Source organism: Neoarthrinium moseri (assembly GCF_022829205.1).
Source record: "Neoarthrinium moseri strain CBS 164.80 chromosome Unknown scaffold3_Wmoseri_CBS_16480, whole genome shotgun sequence".
NCBI classification, from domain to species: domain Eukaryota; kingdom Fungi; phylum Ascomycota; class Sordariomycetes; order Amphisphaeriales; family Apiosporaceae; genus Neoarthrinium; species Neoarthrinium moseri.
The window spans coordinates 590,798-615,538 of NW_026055117.1; the positions used below are offsets into that span (position 1 = coordinate 590,798).

The 24,741-nt window shown below is 53.8% G+C and overlaps 9 protein-coding genes across 9 annotated transcripts; 6 read left to right on the forward strand and 3 right to left on the reverse strand.

The window, feature by feature from the left end:
* Positions 1-603: 603 nt before the first annotated feature.
* Positions 604-2,665, forward strand: JN550_001559 (uncharacterized protein; the record flags this gene model as incomplete). Its single annotated transcript, XM_049312756.1, has 2 exons — positions 604-2,261; positions 2,311-2,665. The coding sequence occupies 2 exons, from the start codon at positions 604-606 to the stop codon at positions 2,663-2,665; spliced, it is 2,013 nt and encodes a 670-aa protein (XP_049176410.1).
* A 1,883-nt stretch (positions 2,666-4,548) lies between these two features.
* JN550_001560 (uncharacterized protein) lies at positions 4,549-5,492 on the forward strand (the record flags this gene model as incomplete). The annotated part of the gene is made up of 2 exons (XM_049312757.1): positions 4,549-4,629; positions 4,689-5,492. The coding sequence occupies 2 exons, from the start codon at positions 4,549-4,551 to the stop codon at positions 5,490-5,492; spliced, it is 885 nt and encodes a 294-aa protein (XP_049176411.1).
* A 1,405-nt stretch (positions 5,493-6,897) lies between these two features.
* On the forward strand, positions 6,898-8,103 carry JN550_001561 (uncharacterized protein; the record flags this gene model as incomplete). Its single annotated transcript, XM_049312758.1, has 1 exon — positions 6,898-8,103. The coding sequence occupies one exon, from the start codon at positions 6,898-6,900 to the stop codon at positions 8,101-8,103; it is 1,206 nt and encodes a 401-aa protein (XP_049176412.1).
* A 1,560-nt stretch (positions 8,104-9,663) lies between these two features.
* Positions 9,664-10,801, reverse strand: JN550_001562 (uncharacterized protein; the record flags this gene model as incomplete). The annotated part of the gene is made up of 3 exons (XM_049312760.1): positions 9,664-10,037; positions 10,363-10,613; positions 10,701-10,801. The coding sequence occupies 3 exons, from the start codon at positions 10,799-10,801 to the stop codon at positions 9,664-9,666; spliced, it is 726 nt and encodes a 241-aa protein (XP_049176413.1).
* Positions 10,802-11,621: 820 nt separating this feature from the next.
* JN550_001563 (uncharacterized protein) lies at positions 11,622-13,709 on the forward strand (the record flags this gene model as incomplete). Its single annotated transcript, XM_049312761.1, has 1 exon — positions 11,622-13,709. The coding sequence occupies one exon, from the start codon at positions 11,622-11,624 to the stop codon at positions 13,707-13,709; it is 2,088 nt and encodes a 695-aa protein (XP_049176414.1).
* A 918-nt stretch (positions 13,710-14,627) lies between these two features.
* Positions 14,628-15,189, forward strand: JN550_001564 (uncharacterized protein; the record flags this gene model as incomplete). Its single annotated transcript, XM_049312762.1, has 2 exons — positions 14,628-14,739; positions 14,828-15,189. The coding sequence occupies 2 exons, from the start codon at positions 14,628-14,630 to the stop codon at positions 15,187-15,189; spliced, it is 474 nt and encodes a 157-aa protein (XP_049176415.1).
* Positions 15,190-15,612: 423 nt separating this feature from the next.
* Positions 15,613-16,253, reverse strand: JN550_001565 (uncharacterized protein; the record flags this gene model as incomplete). The annotated part of the gene is made up of 2 exons (XM_049312763.1): positions 15,613-16,052; positions 16,199-16,253. 2 exons carry the CDS (start codon positions 16,251-16,253, stop codon positions 15,613-15,615), a joined length of 495 nt encoding a protein of 164 aa, XP_049176416.1.
* An 853-nt stretch (positions 16,254-17,106) lies between these two features.
* On the forward strand, positions 17,107-19,335 carry JN550_001566 (uncharacterized protein; the record flags this gene model as incomplete). Its single annotated transcript, XM_049312764.1, has 1 exon — positions 17,107-19,335. One exon carries the CDS (start codon positions 17,107-17,109, stop codon positions 19,333-19,335), a length of 2,229 nt encoding a protein of 742 aa, XP_049176417.1.
* Positions 19,336-20,417: 1,082 nt separating this feature from the next.
* JN550_001567 (uncharacterized protein) lies at positions 20,418-24,265 on the reverse strand (the record flags this gene model as incomplete). The annotated part of the gene is made up of 4 exons (XM_049312765.1): positions 20,418-20,629; positions 20,742-21,704; positions 21,800-23,449; positions 23,503-24,265. The coding sequence occupies 4 exons, from the start codon at positions 24,263-24,265 to the stop codon at positions 20,418-20,420; spliced, it is 3,588 nt and encodes a 1,195-aa protein (XP_049176418.1).
* Between the last annotated feature and the right edge of the window lie 476 nt (positions 24,266-24,741).

Sequence of the window (24,741 nt, forward strand, 5' to 3'; positions counted from 1 at the left end):
ACAAACATCCATGGATGGAGAGACTGGGACACATCCAAGTCCAAGATCCAAGATCCAAGGCATCGCAAATTACCGCGGTGGTACCTAATTCGCCCGTGGGCGGCGCTAGATCTACTGTGCGATCCCAGTGAGACGGGAATGCTGCAGGGGACCACGGGGGGTCCGTGGTGAGGGGCTTACGGTGCTAGGGGGGGGCCCTAAGGTCTGGCCCGGTGCCCGCTGCCGGGGCGACGTTGTTGACTTGCGTGACGTTGGGCTTGGACACTACCTACTACCCCACCATATCACGACCATCACAACCACTCCATGCACTACTCCACCACCGTCTTCCTTAAATCCAGCATTGTTTTGGAGAAGATCGCTGCCTTTCGACCCAATCTGCCTTGGGAGCTCGGAGAGCCGCAGGTCACTACTCGGTTTCTTCCCTAGACTTGTATCTTGGCCGCTATCTGTTCGCATCAACAACTGCACCTCGATCGCATCGCTTGCGCACTCCCCGTCAAGCATCGTATCCATTAGAGCCTTGCGACGAGGTCTTGATCCCCTGCGCCCTCCGTCGCAGCATCCATCCATCGATCTAGACGCGTACTGCGAGCAGCAGTCATGGCCAGCTTCATTGCCAACATGTTCCCCGGCAGCCAGGCCAAGTCTGCCATGGGCGAGAGGCCGGCCACGCCAAACCGCAACAGCTTTATCGAGCCCGCCTCGACGCCGCAGGGCAGCCCCAGCAAGAGGACTATTCCTCCTGGTGCCAATGAGCTTCCTGTCGCCTTCGACAATGCCATGAAGCTTGGCAGCAACACCGGCCTTGACAGTCCCTTGAGACTCCGACCCCAGACCTCGGCCGGCGCCTCTCCCTTGTCACCTGTGAGAAGCAACCTTCAGCCCGCCGATGATGACTATTTCGGCACCGGCTCCCCTTCTACCGACGAGAGCATCATCCACAAGAACAAGGCAGGCATCTCCGCCGGCAGTCCTCTGAAGAGACATGGGCAAGAGAACACGCCGCCTTCGCGCATCCCGGTCGTGGATTCCAGCAGCAACTCGCCTTATACATACAATCAGGCCGCCGTCTCGAGGCAGGAGCTATATCAGCCCCGAGAGCCCAGGCCACTGACTCATTCGAACAAGAAGTTCAATACCTCCCGCGGCCTGACCCCCGAGGAGCTGGAAATACTGAAGAAGCCCAACGTCCGCCGCCTTGTCAATGTCACGCAGCTATACTTCCTCGACTACTACTTCGATCTGCTGACTTATGTCGGCTCGCGGCAAACCCGTCTGAACGCCTTCAAGGAGGAATTCCCGGCGCCGCCAGAGACGGATGATGAGACATACAAGCAGATGTGGCAGAAGTACACCGGTCGCGAGCGTGCCAACCTCAGAAAACGACGTGTTCGCCTTCGACACGGCGACTTCCAGATCCTCACACAGATTGGTCAGGGAGGCTACGGTCAAGTCTACCTTGCTCAGAAGAAGGACACTAAAGAGGTGTGCGCTCTGAAGGTCATGAGCAAGAAGCTTCTGTTCAAGCTCGATGAGGTCCGCCATGTCCTGACCGAACGAGACATCCTTACTTCGGCCAAGAGCGAGTGGCTAGTTCGCCTGCTGTACTCTTTCCAGGATGACAAGAGTATCTATCTTGCCATGGAATACGTACCAGGCGGAGACTTCCGGACGCTGCTCAACAACACGGGAGTTCTCTCCAATCGCCATGCCCGGTTCTACATTGCTGAGATGTTCTGCTCTGTCGACGCTCTGCACCAGTTGGGCTACATTCACAGAGATCTAAAGCCCGAGAACTTCTTGGTCGACTCCTCGGGCCACATCAAATTGACCGATTTTGGTCTGGCTGCTGGAATGTTGGCACCAGCAAGGGTCGAGTCGATGCGCATCAAGCTTGAGAAGGCTTCCGAGACCACCGTGCCCTTCGGCAAGCCCATGGATCAGCGCACCGTGGCAGAGCGCCGCGACGGGTACCGCTCGATGCGTGAGAAGGATGTGAATTATGCAAAGTCCATAGTTGGATCACCTGATTACATGGCTCCTGAGGTACTGAGGGGCGACGAGTATGACTCCACTGTCGACTACTGGAGTCTGGGCTGCATGCTGTTTGAAGCCCTCACTGGCTTCCCCCCTTTCGCCGGTTCGACGGCGGATGAGACGTGGCGAAACCTCAAGCATTGGAAGGAGGTGCTCAAGCGTCCTGTTTGGGAAGACCCCAACTACTTCCTCAGTAACAGAACTTGGAACTTCATCACAACGTAAGCATCGCAACCCTGTCCACCATAGCTGATTGCTAACCTCTCCCAGCTGTATCAACTCGCGATCCAAGCGCTTTTCCAGCTTCAAGGAGATCACAGAGCATCAATACTTTGCAGAGGTAGACTGGGAGACCCTTCGACAGACCAAGGCGCCGTTTGTTCCCGAGCTGGACTCGGAAATGGACGCGGGCTACTTCGATGACTTCACCAATGAAGCTGATATGGCCAAGTACAAGGAGGTCCATGACAAACAACAGGCCCTTGAGACAATGGCCGATCGCGACGACGAGATGGGCAAGGCACTCTTCGTCGGGTTCACCTTCCGCCATCGTAAACCAGCAACAGAGGATGGGTCTCCCCGCAAGCCCATACCTAGAGACGACGTGTTCGGCACAATGCTGTAGGGCAGAAGACGGCCGCTGTCTATGTTGAGAAAGCCATGAGTTGCAGTTGTAGGATTATTTTGAGTTTAAGCGTTCTGGGCTGGCAGCAATCACCGGTCCTTGGCCTGCGCCAGCCCAGTGCAACATTGGCATCTGGAACACGAGACGGACGCATTGCGGATCAGACCACCCGCTTTTCCTTTTGTTTGGTTTTATTTTTCTTCTTTCCGTTGCACGTCTCTAGGAGTGGACACGAGGTGCCTTTGTCGCAGCACCAATGATTTTGAGGAGTTCAGAGGATCCAGAGGGGTGGTTTAATGGTGGGTACATTTGGGGACGGCATGCGGATGGCACGTTCTGCCAGTGTGCAGACCCGACGGGCATGAAAGGCAACGGATTCACTAGAGCGATGGTGTCGAGCATGGATAGTGGACATTTCTGACGATGATCGTGTAAAACAGTGCGGCAATGGACTTGCATTTTCTCAGTCCTTCGATTCGTATCTTTGATACCATGGTATCTGACATGATGGTGTGACACAGATTGTGAGTGTTGTTACGATCGAGAGCATTCTCCAAAGACTTATAGCAAAGGCCTGTGTCTCTTGGATCAAGCACGTTGCCTGGCATATGTGGTGGGCTTCAATACTGCTTCATGTATTCTAAGTAGATTTCATTCCAGACCTGCCATCTCATATTATGTCTTTCTACTTTGCACAGCATGCATATACACACTTGGCCCTGTGTCATCTACATACAATTACTCGCAAGCGATGATTCGCCTGCACGTTGACTACCCTTGGTCAGTGCCATTCGTAAATGCCTACGACCCTTTGTGCTGACGTACAGAGCAGAAGCATCTTACCCTACGTGCATGCCAAACCTGGTCATGTAGTCAGAATAGACTGCGTTGTCTTGCCCCAGTTTCGGGGTAAGACCCCGACTAAAAGATCCTTCGGACAAGGACAAGTGCAGCTCTCGGCCTCGGCAGGGTTCCACAACGCCCCCGGACTACCCCAAACCCCCTGCGCCAGCTCAGTTTCTCAACTCTATCCGAACCTCTGGATGGCTGGCTGCTTCTGGATTCGTACAAGATGACTTGCACGGCAGCTCGCGCTTGCGTGGCCATGCAGCGTAATAGACGCCGGGCCTGCGAGGGCTGGCCGCCCCGAACAAGCTTCGCACCGACGCCAGACACAGACAGCAGGGGCGGCGTCGGTGCCAAACTCTACCGACTCTATGGCCGGCACGATGTCTGATCTTTCCTGTCACCCTTCCAGAACCCGAGCTTACTCTGCATTGCATCGACTTCTGCAGCGCCGTGGACAGCCGCTCACGTCCTATGGCTACAGCGAAGCTTATGACGCGCGGCGAGGCGGGATCAGCCAGAATCATCCCCGCCCAACACTCGGAGCCCGTGTGCCGCCCAAGGCCATCTTGCCTTTCCCCCCAGCCGTCTCTCATGTGACTGATCTTCACAGGAATAAGCATAACCTCGCCGTAACACGCGTAGGCGGGGATTTCCATGCAGGACTAGCCCGGTTTCCTTTCCCCAGCCTTGCGTTCCCGTTCGGACTCACTCACAGGTAGGGGGCGAAAGCTTGAGGATGTGTATTCGCAGCTCACTGAGGTGGCCTATGACGACGTCGCACTGAGTTCGGGGGCGAGCGTCCCATTTTTGGCTCATGTCTGGCTGCTGCGAAGCTAGTTCAGACATACATGTCGGCGTGCCGTTTCATGAGACCGATGCTTGACATATAAGTATATGTTAGACCTCCCGCTTGACCTCAACTCTCTTAACCCCATCTCCACTCTCGTCTATACACACACCCGCCCAAGGCCGTTCACTCTTCCGCAATACCCAACAGAACGACAAGACTCAGATCTAAGCGACGAAAGGCGAAAATGAAGACCTCAAGCATCGCCGCAGTCTTGGCACCTTCTGCTGCCTCAGCACAGTGGTGGGGAGGTGCCCCTGAGTGCGCTGTACGTTCACTACATCGGTCTTGCCAATCTACCATGATCTTGTACTAACATGGCAAAAGCAATCATGTCTCTCTTCCGCTTACTGGGGCTCCGCCTCGGCTACCACATCGGCCTACTGGCCCGCCCAGTCCGAATACTGCGCGTCCGACAAGGGCGACCAGGTGTCATCCTGTGTTAACGCCGGCTGCGCCTCTACTTCCACAGCCTGGGCATCATACTCTTCCCTGTCGTCCTCGCTCTGTTCGCAGTGGGAATCCTGCACCTCGGCTGGGTCCACCGGCGTCCAGACAATCACCTACCCCTCAGGTTCCGTAACCTGGGGCGCACCCGGCGGCTGGCCAACAGGCAAGGGTGGTCCCGGAAACTGGGGCGGCCCGTCCGGCCCCGGAGGCCCCGGCGGTGCTGGAGGCTGGGCTGGCGTCGAGGGCAACCAGGTGTGGTCGGAGTGGGCCGCGGCATATTCGGGCTCCAAGACCTGGTCCGGCGGCGTCGTGACGGTCACGGGCTGCGTCGGCAACGGCTCGCCCTGGTATGCCGGCCCTAATGGCGGCTGGAACGACCACGGCGGCTTCAACGGCTGGGTCGGCTGGGGCGCCGGCTGGAGCCAGGGCCCCACCGTCACCACCACGGTGACATACACCACCACCGATGCCCAGGGCAGCGAGTCCGTCTACACGGGTCTCGCGACCGTCGCTGCCGCCGTCAGCGGTGACATTACCACGACCCAGACCCTGGGCAGCCAGACCGCTGGCCCGACCGCCACGCATAACGCTGCCCCTGGCGGCAGGGCGGAAGGCAGCGCAGTCACTGGCATGATGGGAGTTGCACTTGGTGCCGTCGTTGCCGTCGCGGGCATGTTGTAAGAGGGGGTTTGGGCAATTGCGATCTTCCACCCAAAGCAACACTTTTGCTGCGATAGCAGCAGTATTGGAACAAGAACGGACTTCTGGCTTGTTCCTTTTTTATCACTTCACATTTCAGTGCTAGCATGGGTTGCTTTCAGGGTTTGACAATACTGTACATAAGAAAATTTGGACTTTGGGGTTGGAGGCTGTCTGAGAACACACTCGTTCATTCAATTGTGGCATAGTTAGCTCGGGGCTGTAAGATAGGATGTCAAAAGACTTAATTTCTCACGAACTTGAATCATGTGGTATACGACCACAGTGACTTGGCAGCCATCTTTGGCGTTCGTGCACAGCGCAAATGGTGATGGAACAGAGAAACACTCAATCTCAGAAGAGGGCGATTAGTTTTTCCTCACATCATCAAAACGATAATTACTTTTATCAGATGTACTCGCACGAACGAAATGTTGTTGATGCACATGCCTTTGAAAGTCATGCGTGTCACTTTGCACTCATGGGGTAACTATGCGAACCTAGTAACCCTCCAAGTAACTCAGAGAGCTCACCATTTTGCAAAACGAACACCATAAATCAACAGGAAAAGGCCAAAGAAAGAATCATATAGTGCCCAGAACTGATTAATTAACCGCGAAGCATCTCTGCGCAAAATGGCAACCATCGGGCGAAGCAAGTCGTGAGGCTCGTGATGGAAAATACATGCGTATTTATGCGCACCTCTCATGGGTCGCACGGGCCACAATATCACTAACTTCCCCTTCATCCGGCCAAAATGCGCAGACTCTTTGAGACTCTTTGATTGACCAAAACCTGACCGCCAAAGAAAAAGCCCGAGACATAATCAAGGATGAGTCAGACGAAATAGCTCTTCGTGGTATAATATAGACGTGCCTCGCATCAACCATACCGAAGGAAAAACACCCACGTAAGTAGACAAAACGTCACCTCGCTTCCCCTCCATCCTGAGCCCCTGTTATTCCCGCAAGGGCCAGCTGGACCCCTAGCTTCCGTCGCGAGCCGTCAAACGGCGCTTTCTCCGCACTTGAATCCCCCCGGCCGACGAAGCCGGGGACCGAGGTCTGACTACTTGGCGGCCGGAGCACCGGTAGCCATGAGCCATGCTCGGACGTCATCAGATTTATGCACAGCGCAGCTGGCCAGAATGGAGGGGTTATCTTATAGATACGCGGCCTCGAGACCCTGGAGCCAGATGCTTCACGGACCATAACCCACAAAACTTACGGGCCTGCACTTACACATGATGGATTCACAGATACACCCGGCGAATTTGCCGTCACGTGAGAGTCAATCAACTGCTCTCAGTCTCTCATTCAAACTTTCATCTTCATCACGAGCCTCATCTCGTTCTTCATCCATCTCATCTACAACAAGTCAGGACACCATGTCGAGCGCCTCAACGCAGGCGACGGCCGCCTCCGTCCAGGAGGAGAATGCCTATTTTTCGTCAAACCCGCCTCCCAAGGCGCTCGCAAATCATATGACACTGGCGCGAGAGTTCATCAACCACCAGGCCGAACTCAAGCGCCGCGTCGTTCTGATCACGTCCGGAGGCACCACAGTTCCCCTGGAGAAGCAGACCGTCCGCTTCATTGATAACTTCAGTGCCGGTACGCGAGGTGCGACATCAGCCGAATACTTCCTGGAGGCCGGCTATTCCGTCATCTTCCTGCACCGGCAGTTCTCCCTCCTGCCGTACAGCAGGCATTACAGCCACTCGACTGACTGTTTTCTGGATTTCATGTACGAGGATGCCAACGGCAGCGTGGTTGCCAACCCGGAGCACCAGGAAAAGATGATCCGGGTGTTGCGCAAGTACAACTCGGCCAAGAAGAACCGGATGCTGCTGATGATTCCCTTCACCACCATCACCGACTACTTGCACGAACTACGGGGCATTGCGCAGCTTATGCGACCGCTTGGGCCGGATGGCCTGCTCTACCTCGCGGCCGCGGTCTCTGATTTCTTTGTCCCGGCCGACCGCATGTCGGAGCACAAGATCCAGAGCACAGATGCAACAGACAGCTTGAAGCAGCAAGGGCCGACGACGATAGCGCCGGCGAGGCAGAAGACGGCCGAGGAGCCCGACGAGACCTTCGACAACTTCGACTCGTCGCCGGCCATCCCGCGCAGCAAGCGCCTGATCATCGACCTGGACCCGGTTCCCAAGTTCCTCAAGAACCTGGTCGACGGCTGGGCGCCCGAGGGCATGATCGTCTCGTTCAAGCTCGAGACGGACCCGGCCATCCTGGTGCACAAGGCCAAGTACTCGCTGAACCGGTACCAGCACCACCTGGTCATCGGCAACCTGCTGACGACGCGCAAGTGGGAGGTCGTCTTCGTGGCCCCCGGCCAGGAGAAGGACAAGTGGGTGCGCGTGCCGCGCGACCGCCGGCGCAAGTCCATGAGCGGCCGCGAGGGCCTCGTCGGCGCCGCCGACAAGGATTGGGTCCGCGACGCCCCCATGGACCCCGCCCTGCTGCCCGAGGGTGAGCCCGAGATGGAGATCGAGAGCCTGATCATCCCCGCCGTCAAGGAGTTCCATGATCAGCACGTGGAGAGGGTGCGAGCCAAGACAGCGGTGGAGTAGCGGAGAGAGCAGACGATGGCTTATTCGGTGTGTTGAGCGATGTGTATTGATTATATGAGAATAGAGACAATGGATGAAGCGCACAGGATATATGCACAGTGAGAAGATGTCAACCATTTCATGTTTCCCTAAGTCAGAGTAGATCATGTCTTCCAACGTTCTAGCAGTGCTCAACCCAAGCTGAACTCCCCAAAAGATAGCTAGTGGCAAGGACCTCCTTATCATGCAGTCTGTGACGCCGCTCTATGATATTCATAGCATCCAACCATGCTGCGAATAATAACCTGGTGTATTCTACTGGGAACTCCTCTGCCTCCATCACGAGTCCAAGCAAGCCGCATATCTTATCTCTGGTATCTTTGCGAAATGCGTTTCTTCTAAAGGCCTCCAAAAAATTCAGGCGGGTTGCACTGCGTGCAAAAGTTCTGCCTGCAATGATAGGGGTCCCAAAAAGAAAAAAAAAAAGAAAAAAGAAAAAGGGCAAAGACACCCGAATTTGAACCCGCGACCCTCGCCCCCATTCGCCCATTCCGACTTGACTGCCTTCGAAAACAGCAAAAATATATATTCGATCTTTTCGATATTCGATTTTTGATATATATATATATATATTGGATCGTGTTGGAACTTTGGAGAGAAGAGCTCCCTTTAACCATATCGAAGTTTCTAACCATTCGACCAACTTGGATCTTTTTCAATTGCCCGTAGGCGAAAATCTATTCACTTGTTGCACCCTTTAAGGTCTCCTAGGTTTCCAATTAGTCTGGTGCTAGGGGTTGCTGGGTGGTGATGGCGTGTTTGCTGGCGGTTGGTGTTGCCCGGCGCCCGAAGAAAAAGGGAAGAGGGAGGGGGTGGGGGAGGGGGGACAGCGAAGAACATCCTCGAGATTCTTCCCAACGGCCCTCTCAAATCCATTCAGTGCAATGGCACCTTGGATGCTGGCATCACTCCACCTATAAGATAGGGCGCCATACCGAGACCTATAGGAGAAGGTGACTTGGGCAAGGCTACATATCACGGGACCGCTACCATCATGTGCTGGAGCTGTTTCGAGCAGACGAATGTAGTCGATATCTTGCTGAAGTTATTCAGCATGTTGGAAAAAGAGAGCCTTCGCAATCATTAGACAGTCTGGTGCAGGGATGTGTTGGGTTTTCTACAGAATGGACTATCCATGCTGCAGTCACATTCTGCCCTGCTGCCTAAGCCTCGACAGCCAACGGCACGTCTAATTTGACGTGGGCTGCTAGCGGAAGGATGCCACGCGGGAGGTCGTAATGCTGCCGTAAACTGAGTGTGATCCTAGTCTTGATGCCAGACGTCTGAATTATGACTGGGGTCTTGGTGGCAGTGCTAAGCGATGCACTTGGTGCTCCGGATTGCCGTGCTGACCATCGGTGTCTTGTAAAAATTCAGTTTCTGCCGCGCCATTCATGACTGTGTGTCCTTCGATTCCTCCGGATGACTTGAGTTTCGACTTCCATGATTACAGCTCATAGTTAAGAGTCGGTACAAAGGTCTCTGGACCGGTGTTGATTCGCTGGGATCGTATAGATATACTCAAAGAGGGCCACGAGTATCTTCTGACTCCTCTGTGAACCAGGGATCGCTCAACAACTGCTCAGCTGTCGGTCGGTCACGAGGGTCCAGTTTCATAATCTTGAGTACAAAGTCTTTGTCTGCAGGGAGAATCTCTCGACGCGTGACTAGGTGATACGGTTTTGCAGGTGGCCCTGAGCTGTTGATGTAGTTGATGACAGCCGCAGCATTGTCGTCTGCAATATCCTGGTATGACTGAGGGAAAGGACCAAAGTATCGATACATGCGATGAAGGACAGTCAGCTCATACTCATCGTTGTCCGTTTTGATGCCCTCATTGGCCGGGTTGAAAAAGTGAAATCCACCACCGTACAAGAGGCTGAGAACCTGCAGTCCTGTCAGCAAGTGACAGTGAAAATGGTAAGGGAATAGAAGAAGCAAGTCAAGTCTCACAGCATTTCCAAAGGACCAGATATCAGTAGGCGTTCCCCACGGCAAATGCAGTTGTGCCTCCGGACTGCGGGTGAAACTGGCACCAATGAGATGACCCTCGTTGGCAAATTTGGAGTCTTGAGACAACGCCTCCGCAGTCCCCAAGCTGAATAGCAGAGAAGCGTTGGTCAGATTCACCAAAGTCAACGCATATGTTATCCAGTTTAATATCTGCCAGGTGATTAGGGCAGTCAGCGTCGGAATTCGAGTGTCAGATATCCTGCGTACCAGTGTGAACCATGCCATCTCTGTGAAGAATACGAAGTGCACTCAACACCTTTCTGGCTACCTGTTTGATCTCAAGACGCGACAGTCTCTTTCGGTTCGATTCTTCCAACAGGTCGCTGTCTCGGTATGCCAGTAGTATGGAAGGTGGATCATTCGGCTCCACAATCTCGTCAATTAGAGGACGGAAAAGGGGGCTTTCAGACTGGTAGCGCTTGAGAACGGCAACCTCATTCTCTAAGCGCCAATGGCCCCTGACGCTCTTAAGAATACATTTCTCTCCCCTACCATTACTACACCATGGATTAGGTGTAGTTCAAGTCTTGATGGTGGAGGCTTACAGGCTCAGATAAACACCGCCATTGTCGGCTGCCCAGTGCAGCTCCTTCACCACAGAGTATATTGAGAGACGGCCTTTGAGTGTCTGGCCGATGCTGATCATTGATGCAATAATGGGTGCCTAAAGACATTCTAGAGCGGCGCAGCTTGGCTGATCTCTGCGGTCATTAGGAAGTTCGGGGGAGGTTCGGTGAGATGCAGAGCATTTTTTGAACGCTTCAGCTTTCGCCCGCCCCATTTAATTGATCTTGTCCAATCAAAGCGCACCTACTTTAGCGCTCGCTCTCATTTCCAATTGATTAATCATTGATCAGTACTATGTTTACATTCTCACTTGAGACAAGACAATAACGAGGAGTCAAAGGACCAGTCCTGATTCCCGTAATGGCTTACTTCAAAATACACGTATGACATACATACCAATCGCAAATCGTGTACGGCGTAGGTATTCAATGTTAAACTATGCTTGCAAATGTTTTCTTCTTTTTTTCAATTTTTCTCTTTTGGTGAATGCATCATTACCCAAGCGTGAAAACGCAGCCATTTTTCGAATCTGACGAGCGCCCTGTCCCGAACGACCAAGATCAGCCTAACTGAGCGTCTTAGGAACCAATGGCATATGTTCGCTTCCCACCACACATATGACATGCCACCGACGTGCATTGTGACGAATGACCATGCTTTCACCACTCGCCGTCCCTCTGGGGGCCAGAAGTCGATAATAGACCTGGCGAGTAGTCCAGATATGCGTGGCTGCTTGCTTGTTTCAGCGACGTGGTAGGTCCTGTTTCATTCGCTCTCTAACTCTCAAACTCTCCCACCCAATACCAACCCTCCCCCAGTGATACCCTGTACGCTTTCGTTCCTCTTTGCCTTCTGCCGATGTTTGCAGCATAGCTGGCCCAACTTGACTGCTGCCCGAAATGCGTCTCATCAACGTCAGAACTCTAGTCATTCAAGAATTTGTACAGAATATCCCTCCCTATGCTATTCTGTCACACACATGGGAGGAAGGTGAGGTGTCGTATGAGGAGTTCCACAAGTTGGCAGCGAAGAAAAAGCCCGGGTACCTCAAAATAAGCCGCTTCTGCCACGAGGCCTGTCAGCAAGGTTACGACTATGGTTGGGTTGACACTTGTTGCATTGACAAGACGAGTAGTGCCGAACTATCGGAGGCAATCAACTCAATGTTTCGCTGGTATCAGAATGCCGAACTGTGTTTGGCATACCTGAGTGATTTTGTTCATGATGATGAGCAAACCATTCTTGCACAGTTGAATGGAAGTCGGTGGTTGACACGAGGCTGGACTTTGCAAGAACTGTTAGCACCACGTCAAGTGCTATTTTTCGGGGCCGAATGGGAGTTGATTGGTGACCGCGATCTGTTGGCATCAGCAATAAAGGCGTCTACCGGTATTGACGAGCGTTACCTTTTGCAGCACACAAGCAGGTTCTGCTGTGGCAAGAGCTCCCGCTTATTACGGGTTCAAAGTGCCACCATTGCAGAAAAGATGAGCTGGGCAGCTAAGCGTAAGACTACCAGAGAAGAAGATGTTGCCTACTCACTACTTGGTCTTTGTCGTGTCAGTATGCCGTTGCTATACGGCGAAGGATCTCACGCATTCTTGAGGCTACAGGAGGAAATAATACGCCGACACTTCGACCCAACATTGCTCGCCTGGGGTCTTCCGTGGCATGAGTTCCGCTCGAGACATCTCACACGTCCCTCGTCGCAAACAACAGGCTTTGCAAAGCCACATTGTGCCTGGCGTTCTGCAATCGCAATGCTCACAGCGCAAGAACATCCGTGGAGCGATCCGACGCCTGAAGAAGCGACCTGGGACTGGTCTTCGGGCGTACTGGCAAACAGCCCGACAAACTTCATGGGTAGTGAGTGTGTCATCGCTCACCAGGCCACGTTCGACTGGGAACTGACGAGCAAAGGGCTGCGTGTTAGTTTGCCAGCCTCTGAGGACGATAATCCCCACATGGTACTTCCTTGCCAAATCAGAGACGAACCTTGGTGCCTGCTTGCTATTCCGTTGAGCAGACTGGACAATGGGCTTTACGGGAGAGCCGACGCGCCAATCAAGTTGGTTGGAAAGCAGACATGGACTCGTTGGCGCACACAGTCCTTCCATCTCTCGACTACCGACTTGGATGATGACTTCATTCTTGAAGAGAGCCAGGAAGTCATGTGGCTTTCCATTGCACCCTCATTGGAATTACTGCGTGTGGTCCCGTCCGAAAATTGGTCGCCATCTAAATATGTGTTGTACTGGTCCCGATCCGGGCCGCCAGGAACTATAAAGCTCCATACGCTGTTCATTCGACGAATCAACACAGAGGATGTATTCGCTGCAAGTGTGCTGAGACACACACCAGCACACTCACCCTGGTTGCTGCGGAACACTTCCCCCAAGGTTGCTATTCAACTAGTTCCACTAGAAACCTTTCGACAATTCATTCAATCTACGGAGGCTGAGAATCTGCTTCAAGATATCTCGGGCGGAGTTTCCTATGGAGATGGAGTGCTCCTATTCACAAGCCGAACTAAAACGTTGGGGCGTGAAACCTTCTGCCTCAACGTCGAGGAGAGCACCCCCAGCAGAATCCCAAAGTACTCCTGGAGCTGGGCTGCAAGAATTTTCCTACAAGTCGCTGGCTTTGGCGAGCAGATAGCTCGGATCAGCACAATATTTCTCCCGGTCAATATGCACCACCTAAGTGCGACTATAAGAAACATGGGCCCACTTCCCTTCTTGTGTTACTCACTGGTAGTACTGGGTGTATACTATACGGCGGCTTGTACTTTATTGCCCGAAAGTGGTTTCTCCAACCGTCCACCAAATCTAGGCTCATGGACTTGTCTTGCTTGCACTGATGATTCAGCGTTTGCGGCGGCTATTAGTTGTGGATGCGTTACGATATCGACTACATACGAGATGCTGCCAATAATCACCTACTTCTCCCGAACAGCTCCGGTGCCGTCAGAACGTATAGGCTCCTGATTTCGGCTTCTTTATCCACCCCATTCCTATTTGTTTCATTCTTCAGTTCCTCAGTAACCCCGCCCACGGCCACGACCATCATGATGGGGTACACCCTTGTCTGGTCATCTCGGCCTCCAAATATCTTTTCCTGGGTTCAACTTGTCCTTGTGTTGTTTTGCGCGAGGTTCGCGGTAGAATTTCTCTTCTTAAGAGTTTCTACAGAGTTCGGTCTCACTCTATGCATAGTGGCTGTGAGCTCAACCTTCTTCCTCTTGGGCTACTGGATGGGTGACACACCATTGCCGCGTTTCTCCTCCAAAGTGGTCACGAATCGTTTGCTCATGGGTATCATTTATCTCGCGACCATTAGCGATCTCTATGCGTTATTTGTGTTATGGCTCAGGGATCACTAGTCTCCATGCTTTGAAGGACTTGACGATACAGATTATTACGACATGCAATCTACTTAGCGCGCACGCTGGTTCTCGCGGTGGCATTCAAGCCACATATTCGACAACCAGAACGGGTTTCGGTCACATAATTTATGGACATGGTATTGCTGAAACGTCACTTATAACCAGTGATGACACGAGACGGCGGCTCCATGATTACAATTCGATGGGATCAGCGACGAATCACGACATGGAGTCTAGAATGGAGACAATTGACAATTGCTATGCTCATACTCCTACGGGCACAAACATGACGGATTGACAATCAGTATTGGGCACGTTAATTAGGCGTGTGAGTTGGTGGCCGGACAGCTGCGACCAATCAGACATGACACCACGCAATGTTACGCTGGCCGAACACTCAATGCACCCCGCTCCATTCACATGCTTTCCGGAGGGTCTCAGTCCAAGACAACTCGCACCCGAACTCAAAGTTCGCATTCTAGTCTCATGCGCATAGTAATTTGACTACATAATAGGCACTATGTCAAAGAGACGTGAGGTGGCACTCCAGGCCATTCAGGCTTACAACGAGTGGAACATTGATGCCATCATGGCGTACCGCGACGAGTCCTGTACTCAGGAGGTTCTTCCAAGTGAGTAACCAATTTCCCTTTTTATCTCTGGCCTCAACTTTCCAATTTATATGCATCCTCGTCTACCTCTTCTTACTTATCCGCGTAGAATCGCTCAAGCGGCCGCCGATGGATAACGCCACGTACCGCGCGGCTTTCGGCTCCACGATGCCACTGTTCAAAAACTTCACAGTCATGATAGACGACGTGTTCGAGGACAAGGCCGGCAACAAGGTCGCCATGTGGGTCCGGTCGACCGCCGAGACGGCCGCTGGCCCGTACCGGAATGAGTACGTCATGATGTTCGACTTCACCGAGGACGGAAGCAAGGTCGTGCGCGTCCGTGAGTTTGTGGATAGCGCCATCAGCAAGGATTTCTTCAACAAACTGAATGACAAGGTGGAGGAGACTGGGGGCACGTGGGACGCCGCCGCTTGGGGCGTCGGCAAGAAGGCCAAGGGGAAACTCTGAGCTACGCTTGTAGTATTCATACGCGGCTATGGAATGACACAAGTCTTTTATGGTGGACCCTAGAAATTGAATCTCATGTGTATTTTCATGTTGTCCCCATCTCGATGGTCTCACCCGTGTGGTTGTAAAGTAGCACAAATGCCGAATATCTTGTTAGTGCGGACACGTTATGAGGCATTGGGCGAAACTGGCCTTGTCAAGGAAGATGTGACGTAGGAACCCATCCGTCGAGCTTACTTCTGCTGCGCTTAGAGTGTCGCAGAATGCTCTCGTTTGACAACTAGTGCTTAAAGCCTGTGGTAGTACTAAGTGGCCAGTAAAAGCTGAGGTTGTATTACAAGAAGGACCCAAAATTCATTATTCCTGATCAAGGCTGAACACTGTCCTGCTTAGACATTGATGCACCTATTAAACAGCCTCAGTTTAATCAAGCGTCTTATCCGGAGCCGCCTGCAGGTTCATCAGGCGTTGATCTTGCTCATTGACAAGGTCTTTCTTCAATTCCCCCAAAGCGAGAAACCAAGTGCCCGTGATGAACCAAATGCACATCAGTACCAACGTCGCGGTCTCCAAGTACGCCATGGGCCTCGGGGTAGCTGCTGTCTCCATAGCGGTGGCCTTAGTGGTGACCATCTTCTCGAGGGCAGTGGCGATGGCCTTGAGAGCCTCGGGTTCAGGATTATCATCCTGCAGCTGGTTAGCTCTACTAAAACATGGGAGACTCGAGAGTGTGGTACCATTGTATTGATAGTCGAGGTCGACGCAGACCGGTTCGAGGAACAATGCTTTCAAGCGTCGGCGGAGCCTGTTTGCGAGTAGAGCCCTAGACCGTGATAGATAGGTATCAATCAGGTCATTCGCTTCTGTTTGGCTAATCAGAGAACACCTGTATTAATCATGTGCTGGCGGAAGAAGAACCATGTCGGTGTGCGTGGTGTTGCGCGCGTGCTTAATGCGCTGTAAGGCGACTGCACCAACGCCACAGCTCTGTGACTGCAGTTGGACTGACTGAGACTCCAGCGCCATGCATCTACAACCTCGGGCAGCTGCGGCCGTGTTGCCATTCTTGTGAGCAGGAGCTAAACAGAACTGAGGAAACTGACTGCAAGACGACTTTCGAGATCGAGCGCAGATGAGGGGAAAGGGAAGTACATCAACCAGGCTAGGCGGAAATAAAACAACCTGCCTGCGATAGTCACGAAGTTACGACCGTTGAATAGTGTAGGAGAGCCAAGGGCAACACCACGATGCACAATGTAGAGTACATCAGCGAGATAGAACTTCTGGTCACAGTGCTTCCCCTGGTATGACGAGAAGGCGAGAACTCATGTGTAACAGCATTTCGTTATGCAGTTTGCGTGCTTGCGAAAGAGGAGCAACAGAGGGTGCTACCCCGAAGCGGGATGAGCTTAGAGTCTCCTCATTCTAGGTTTAGAGCTGTAGCAAGACTCACGGCAAAGTGGCAGTGAATCACTTGAATGCTCAATGATTTTGGATTTTAGGCCAATAGATAACAGCACATACATATTGACGAGAATACCTGTAATATTTCGGGTCAAATAGCCTCGTGAGCTGAAGGACTCTGGAGGACTCTAGACTCTAGTAAAGGGAGAGCTACAGCGGTTGAACCTCGCTGGCCGCACTACCTAATCAAGTAACTGAGCTACCCCTGCTAGCTGGGCTGTGGTAGGCTCTAGCTCCGTTGCACCCCCTGCCGGTTCCCACACGCTACGACGTCATCATGAGGCGTCTAACACGCCTGGCCCTCATTCCCGCAGCAGCTTGCGTCGCGCTCGACGTGTAAGTGACTGCGTTCAGTTGCCTGCACATGCTCTGGCCGCAAACAGAACCATACCATCGCATCACCACGATGCATCACTGAGGACGTGCAGTGAGAACCACTCTATCTCGGTCAGAATGCTGTCCTCTTGCTTCGGGTGGGGCAAGTCCCGCGACGAGGATCAGGAGCCGCTGCTGCCTCAGTATGAGCAAGACACTCATCTGCAGCGGGAGCTGTACCGCAAGCTCCACAGCTACCAGATGCTGAGAGCCCTCACCAAGGGATACATGCCGAGCACCGAGCAGGCCATCATCAACCTGCGCACTCTGCTTGCGAGCGACGTCCTCAATCCGGATAACCCAGATCTCTCCGACAGTGGAAGGCGTCTGGCCCGCCTCACCAAGCAATGGCTACACCAGTTCATCACGCTCCTCAAAAACAAGAACGACGAGGACCAACTCCAGGATCTCATATGGTTCTTGACAAAGAGCAGGATCTCGGTCGACGTGGACGACCTCCAACACCGCGCCAGCAAATCCAAGGCCAAGGCCGATGCTGCCGCTGCCTACAAGAGCCTGCAGACCGTCGGATCCTTGCTCTTCACCAACTCGGATTTCCGCGTTTTCCTCGGCGACTTGAATACAGTTGGCCGTGAGATATTCAAGGATTCCGCTTTTGCTCTGAGTTCCGCCGCCGAGGAAGCTGGCAAGCAGCTGGAGCCGTCGGCGGAGGAGCAGAAGCAGGTCGCTCATCCGGACGCTGGCACAAACGGCAAGGCCCCGACCGGCCAGGAGCTTGGCCAAGATGTTCAAGACGTCAGCAAGATCGTCGCGCACGAGGGCGCTGAAGTCGCCAGTGCTGCCCTCGAGAGCACCAAGGACAAGCTGTCAGGAGACGAAGGACAAACGCTTCTGAAACGTCTCCAGCAGGTTGTCCTGAATCTGCGCAAGCGTAAAGACTATTCAGACTCTGTCTCTACGCTTTCTCTTCTGATAAAGCGTTACGCGCTGGTGTATTCACGCGCCGCTGAAGAGATTGCGGAGGCGGCGCAAGATGATGTTCACGAAAATCGTGCGATGGACAAAGCTATGAAGAACATTTGGGAGTTCGTCTCGAGCTTCGGCGACAAGAAGGAGTGGGAGAGAAGTGAGACCCTGTTCAAGAAGGTCATAGCCCACAAGGAGAAGGACCCCGAGTTTGAGCACTTTATGCAGGAGGTGGGAGACAGCCTGCAGAAGCTCCTTACTGATCCCGATTTCTTTACCAACGCGGACGCAAAATTGCAAGAGCTTAGGGAGAAGAGCAAGAAGGTGGGAACAGAGAGCAGCCTCCGACAGGATGTGGATGAGCTGCTGCAGCAACTCTCCGTCACTTTCAAGAGTGTGCTCCACGATGAGGATATTCACAACCTTATCACCACAACACTACGTATCTTCGGGGTCTTATCTCCTACTAACGCAGTTACGAATCCCGATCTCGTCCAAGATGCCATCAATGTCTTTATTCCTCTTCTCATAAGCGCTATTCAGTACCTACCGATTCCGCGCCTGGAAGTCGGCACGCCCGCCATCGACCTTCTCCTGGAGAACCTCATCATCGAACCCGGCGTGACTGTCAACCACACGTCTTTCCTGCCGTACCGCTTCAAGGTAGAGACTTACAACGATCTGGAAATACGCAAGGCACGATACCGCACGACGACGACATCGAAGAACCTCATGCTCATCAAGATCGACGGTCTCTCGGCTCGCGCCGACGAAATCGGCTTCTGGCTGCGCGCCCACAGCGGGCTGTTCCGCCTGGCCGACGAGGGCATCGCCAGCTTCGCGCTGGACGAGCGCGGCGTCGACATCCACCTGGAGGTGGAGATCTGCCGCGAGCGCATGGAGCAGATCCTGACGCTGCGCGCCGTGCGCGTGCGCGTGCACAAGCTCGACTACACGCTGCGCAAGAGCCGGTTCGCCTGGCTCGGCTGGCTGTTCAAGCCCCTGCTGCGGCCCCTGCTCAAGGCCACCATGGAGGTGCAGCTGGCGGGCGCCATCGCGGGCCTCCTGCACGCCGGCAACCGCGAGCTGCTGTACGCGCGCGAGCGCCTCCGCGCCACGCGCATCGCCGACCCGGCCGACCTGTGGACCTTTGTCCGCGCCGTCGCCGCCCGCCTCGTCCCCGCCGAGGACCCGGACCTGTACACGCGCGTCGGCGTCGCCCAGCCCGGCGAGGGCGTCTTCAAGGGCGTCTACACGCCCGGCAGCGTCGTCAAGATCTGGAACGACGAGGCCGCCCGCGCCGGCGACCGCGTCGAGGAGTACGAGGTCGGCGGCTGGAGGAACGAGGTCTTCGACACGCATGTCAGTACCTTGACTTGATGATGATGATGGCGATGGTGGGCAGACCGCAAGGCGAGAGGTTTCCATTCTTAGGGGCTATGGGAATACTCCGGCGGCATGGTGTTCTGGTGTTATTATTGCCTTGACTTTGTGAGGAGGATTCGTGGGGTACAATGGAACATGTGTAGCATTACAACTTGGTGAATCAATGACTAACGGAGTGTGGTTGAAATTATGAAAATGTCTTTGATCCTTGCAACCCTGGCAGTGGCTCCTTCATATGTCGAGAAGGTAGAGAAAACTGACTCCATGAGATGTGTCTTAAGCTGATGATCTTGTCCCACGTTTTGCACTAATCGCTCGTATAATATCACGCAGGATCTCTTACAAGGCACCGTTGTTGAAGATAGAAGGGACTGCGCATTTCATGGATACAGTGTGTATTGATGTGCTTACTTGAAGCTATCTAGCAGGAAATCTTGCCTCTGCTCGCCACCATGTCGCATGGGTTGTTCCCACCACTGCCAGACATATATTGGTGGGAGGGAAACAGGCTCAGACCTCCTGGATTTTGCTGTGTTTCAAGCAGCAATCAGATTACGATTTTTCTCCGCTTCCGACTTTCCCTTCCGATTACGTGTTTGCTTTTATGGCCTCCTCGGCATCTTTCTTCTTCTTCTTCTTCTTCTCTTCTCCAGTTACTTTTCTTCTTTCTTATTCTTTCTGCTCATGTTCCAGGTTTTCCTCACTTCCATTTACCGACACTGGTTTGTCGGCTGATTATTGGGAGTGGTAAGGGGCGCCAACAGCGAACGAAAAGCAAAACGACAAGACAATGCAGGGTGGGGGTATCGATGCGGTGCCAAATGTTTCAACGCCTTCCGCCTCTTTCTACGTACAAGCGCATGTTGCACGGCACTGACGAGGCAGCGTTTCTTGCTGCCGATGGGGGATGGCAATATGGCACCAAGGCAATATCACTTCGGCGCCGGGGATGATGCTGAATGAGAATGCAGGCCTGGCGAGCACAAACCTGCATGTATACTACAAGGCGGCAGTGGAGGTTCGATGGGGGCCGCGTAGGGACTCTGCTGCGTGTATGTTAGAAGTACGAAGGCCGCTCAGAGAGCAACGTTCTTGAGTGGCAAGACTTTGCTCTTGTCCCCAAGGAACTCTCCTCGATACTGGACGATGGCTTTGGTGATGCTATCAAAATCCTTAACCTTTTTCGCCTTGAGATCTTGGAGGACCTTCTTAAGGCCTTCGATGAAGCGGCCTTTTTGTTCACCCTCGTACATGTCCGTAGAGCCAAGCTCTGCGATGATGGCCGTGTCTGAGTGGAGAGTCGTGAAACGTCAGCTTTCCAAGAGGGGGAAGAAACCACGAAAGACCAGCCTGATCCTGGGAGAGACCAGAAGAATGGTTCCAGAAAAGCAATTACTTACCCGAGAGAACCATATTTTCAAAGTGCTGAAACTCACAGCCAGAACCATAGGGGCACTGTCCACCGTCAACGACCGAGGGGCAAAGAGGACGCGAGGCATCAATCTTTGAGCTATAAGTCATCGACTTTAGCCCCCCCGAAACGTCATCCAGGTATTTTGGATGAAACCTGTAGGCATGAAAATATCGCAAGGGACTTTGATACGACAACAATTGCTTGGCAGAGAGTGAACTCGGGACTTGGGCCTGCTGATCGGTCAGTAAGCGAGGCTCCGGTGACGGGCGGAAATGTACTTCGGCAGGCGAGGTTTCCGGTTCTACTTCGGCACCTGGTTGCAGGCCCTGGGCTGGGTTTGGCTCATATGGCTCTTCGTCAGGCACCTGCTCGGTCATGAGTGAAGAACTTTCTAGGTGGAAATGTAGGTCTACCTCTCCATTTTCGAGGTTTGTGTCTTCTTTCATTTGACCGGCCTCGGAGATCGGGGCGGGTAACGGCTCATAATTGTCGCCGTCGTCGTCGTCGTCATCCGCGTCAGAGATCTGCATAGGAGTATCTGCTTCGGCTCGTGCGAGATCATCTGTTTGGGCCTCAGGGGAAACACGGCTTGATACGCTGTGTTGAGTGTTGTCGCCTGTCACCGTGTCTTGAACTTCGGTATCAGGCACTTGCTCAGTTGTAATGACATCCTCGGAGTCTGGTCGTGGAACATCCATATCGCTTTGGGGAAGATCCGATTGGGTCACAGCTTCAGTGTGAACAATCGTGGTAGAATCAGCAACGTCATCCGCATCGGAGTCCTCGGATTCAAGATCCATGTTGGCATTGTCGCTTAACGACTCCGTTTCTTCCTGATCCATCGTCGATTGTGGATCCTCTTGGGTAGCAGTATCCGTCGAAGGCCGTCTCGGCTCCGAGGCTGGCTCCTCAACCGCAAAACTTCCGCCTTGGCTGGCAGCAATATTTTCTAGGGAGGTATTAGTTCAATCGTTCTTGAGTGCACAAAGACACGGCGATGGAGACGGAGCGCGCGAGTCGTTGCAATGGATGTGTCAAACGTACCAGGAATAGAGGTTTGCTGCTGCTCGTCCGAGCCGTTCAGATGAGGAGGTTCTTGTTCCACGCTTGTGTCAAGACTGTCCATTTCGGCCGTCAGTCGTTCGCGTTCGGCTAGGCTGGCCTGCAGTTCAAGCTCGAGTTGCGCCGCCTCCAGTTGGAGGCATCTCAACTTTTCCTGCTTCTCTCTAAGAGCAGCTTCAACAACAGGTAAATGGTAGCTTGCGATCCTAACACGCCGCTCGTTATTGTTATGTTGCAAAGCCTCGGAAAGCTTGGGCAGCCTTAAGGAGTCCGCCTGTCCGGCACCATGGACCGGCGACCGTGACGGCGTCGAGGCGCTGCTGGGCTTCTTGGATGCCTTCTTGGCCTCTGCTTCGGCAATCCTTTTCTTGGCTTCTTCGATTTGCTGGGTCAAGAAATCCAGTTTGTGCCCATGGCCGGAGGGTGTCCCCGCAGCTGGTGTGGCAGGGCTTGATCTCTGGCCTCGCCACGTGCGAGAGTTGCTGAGAGGTGGATATGCCGCGAGAGAATTTTGGCGGACGAGCCCGGGGTTATTTGGAATTGCGCTTGACGGTGCCTCTGTAGGAGATCCAAGATCCATCTCCACATCTTCGTCGTCGCTGACATCAATGATCAGCGTTTCTTGTGTACGGGTGCGCTTGAGCCCACTGCTGCTTGTCGGGTACGAATCGAAATCGGCGGCCACCGGCCTTTTCAATGCGCGAGATTGTGGTGTGGGTTGGGGGGAGGAAGGCACAGAAAGTCCAGATGGACCTCGTGGCGCAGAGGGGGCTCGCGCCTGTTCTCCAAAAGACGGTGCTGACGCAGTGTCCTTGGTGGACAAAGGCTCCGAGGTGGTAGTCGGTATGGCCTTTTCACCCTCCGGCGTCTGTGTGCCCGATGGCTGTTCTGAAAGTTTGGATTTTTCCTCCTGCCGCTTCTTCAGCGCCGCCATTTTTTCCAGGATTTTCTGGTTCTTCTCGGCCCTCAACTTCGCCTTCAGCGCCTCACTCTGAGTTGATGCGGTTCCGTTGGAAGTTGCTGCCGCCGCAGGTGCCGGGGCGGTCGGAGGAGCCGCAGTCTTGTTCTTCTTCTCGGCAAGCATTCGTGCTATCTTGTCTTTGCGCTCTTCTTGTGCTGACTTCTTGTCTGCCATCTTGGGCTCACCACCGAGTGCTGGCTTGTCAGAACCCGTTTTTGAAGATTGTACCGCGACGGCTGGCTGGGGAGTAGACTTTGGCGAAGGCTGAACTGTAGACGTAACTTCTGACGGTTTTGTTGATGATGCCTTAGTAGAGGGGGTGGGTTGAGTAACAGCAGGTACACCGGACGAGGTGTCGAGGCCTAGCTCGGTGAAAAGAGAACTGACGACATGAGGATCTAGTCCTTCCTCCACATAATTTTGGTAGCGGACTTTCAGCGGCCAAAGCCCCAGAATCGCCTCTTGTGCCTTCTTTTTGGCCTCTGTAATTGACTTGTACGGGAGATCTGCAGGACTTGGTTCGGCCAGCTTCAGAGTGTCGGCAGACACATCAACCTTGGCAACCGCCGAGGCGATGTGTCCGTTTGGAGAAGGCACCGTAGCGGGTGACTGCGTAGTTGCTGCGCCAGGCACGGCAAACGGGGCCATGGGCTGGTGGGCCGACGCAGATTCTGCGTAGTAAGTCAGCTATGAATCTTAAGGAGCCAGAGGATGGCTGGCTTACGCTTGCTTTTGGGAGCGTCGCTCCTCGTTTCGACAGGTGAGAGGTGTGGTGAGTATGATCGCGAGTGCTCACGGGGGAAATACTCAGGTTCGTAATCTACGGGCTCATAATCCTCCTCGTCGTCCAGTGCGGGTTGGGAAGCTGAAGTGCTGTCGATGACAATCTCGTCCCTTCCAGAACCAGTATCGTAGATGGAAGAGCCATCCGCATCGCCAACACTTCCGGATAGATTCTCGACGGCATCGAGATGTGGGGCAGGCTTCTTCGTCCCCGTGGCAGCCGGGACGTTGGAGTCTCGGGGTTCGTATAGATCTTCAAGTTCACCTTCACTCAGCTCGCCTTCCTCTGATACGTCGTTGGATTGGGTGACGGGAGGCTTTGCAGGTGTATTCCCGGTGCCGTATGCAGGGTTGAGTGGCTGCAAGCCGATGATACCTGGCGGTTGCGCCCGCTGAGCGGACGGGCTTGAGGCATTCGCGAAGGCTTTTTGGGGCTGAGAAAGACTGTTATCGGCATGATAAGATGCGCGCTGCACCGGAGTGCCCACGGAAGAACTCAGGCCTAGGCCAGGAATCCTGCTGGCGTTCATCTCGAAGGAGCCATTGATGGAGGCGTAGTTGGCAGCGATGGCAGCCGGACTCGGGTCCTGAGGGGAAGCATAGAAGGAGGCGGCGGGTTGGATGATGGGCGGGGCGGCATATTGGTATGGCTGTTGGGGGTGTTGGCCCATGTAATGAGCGTATTCGTAGGGCGGTTGAGACATGTTCGGTGTTGGTGTCGTTGGTACAATGCGACTCGTCCCAGGATGGGGGTTGCGAGTCCGTCTTGTACGACGGCAGGTGAATTCTAGTTACAAAGTGATGTCAAGAAGGCCAGTAACATGGTGGCGGAAGCTTGGCCTCGAGGATGGACTCCTTTGTTTTCTTGGACGATCAAAGAAATGATGAGGCTTCCAGCCAGACAGCGGCAGCGGCAGCAAGTCGCGTTACACGGGAGGAGTGGCAAGCTACTGGACTCGCGCGGTCGAGGTGGTTGGCTGAGAGGAATGGACCAGCTGGACGGCAAGCAAACAACGTTGTCGAGCTGCCGGGGGCCGCCACTGTGCACAGCGCCCAGTTCTGATCAGCGCAAGACGGGGAGTATAGAATGCGACGAGCCGACACGGTAGCTCGCTTGCTCTATATGGACCGGACGGCGCGTGTGTGAGGGTGATGGCAATAGGTGCAGTACGAGCTTGAG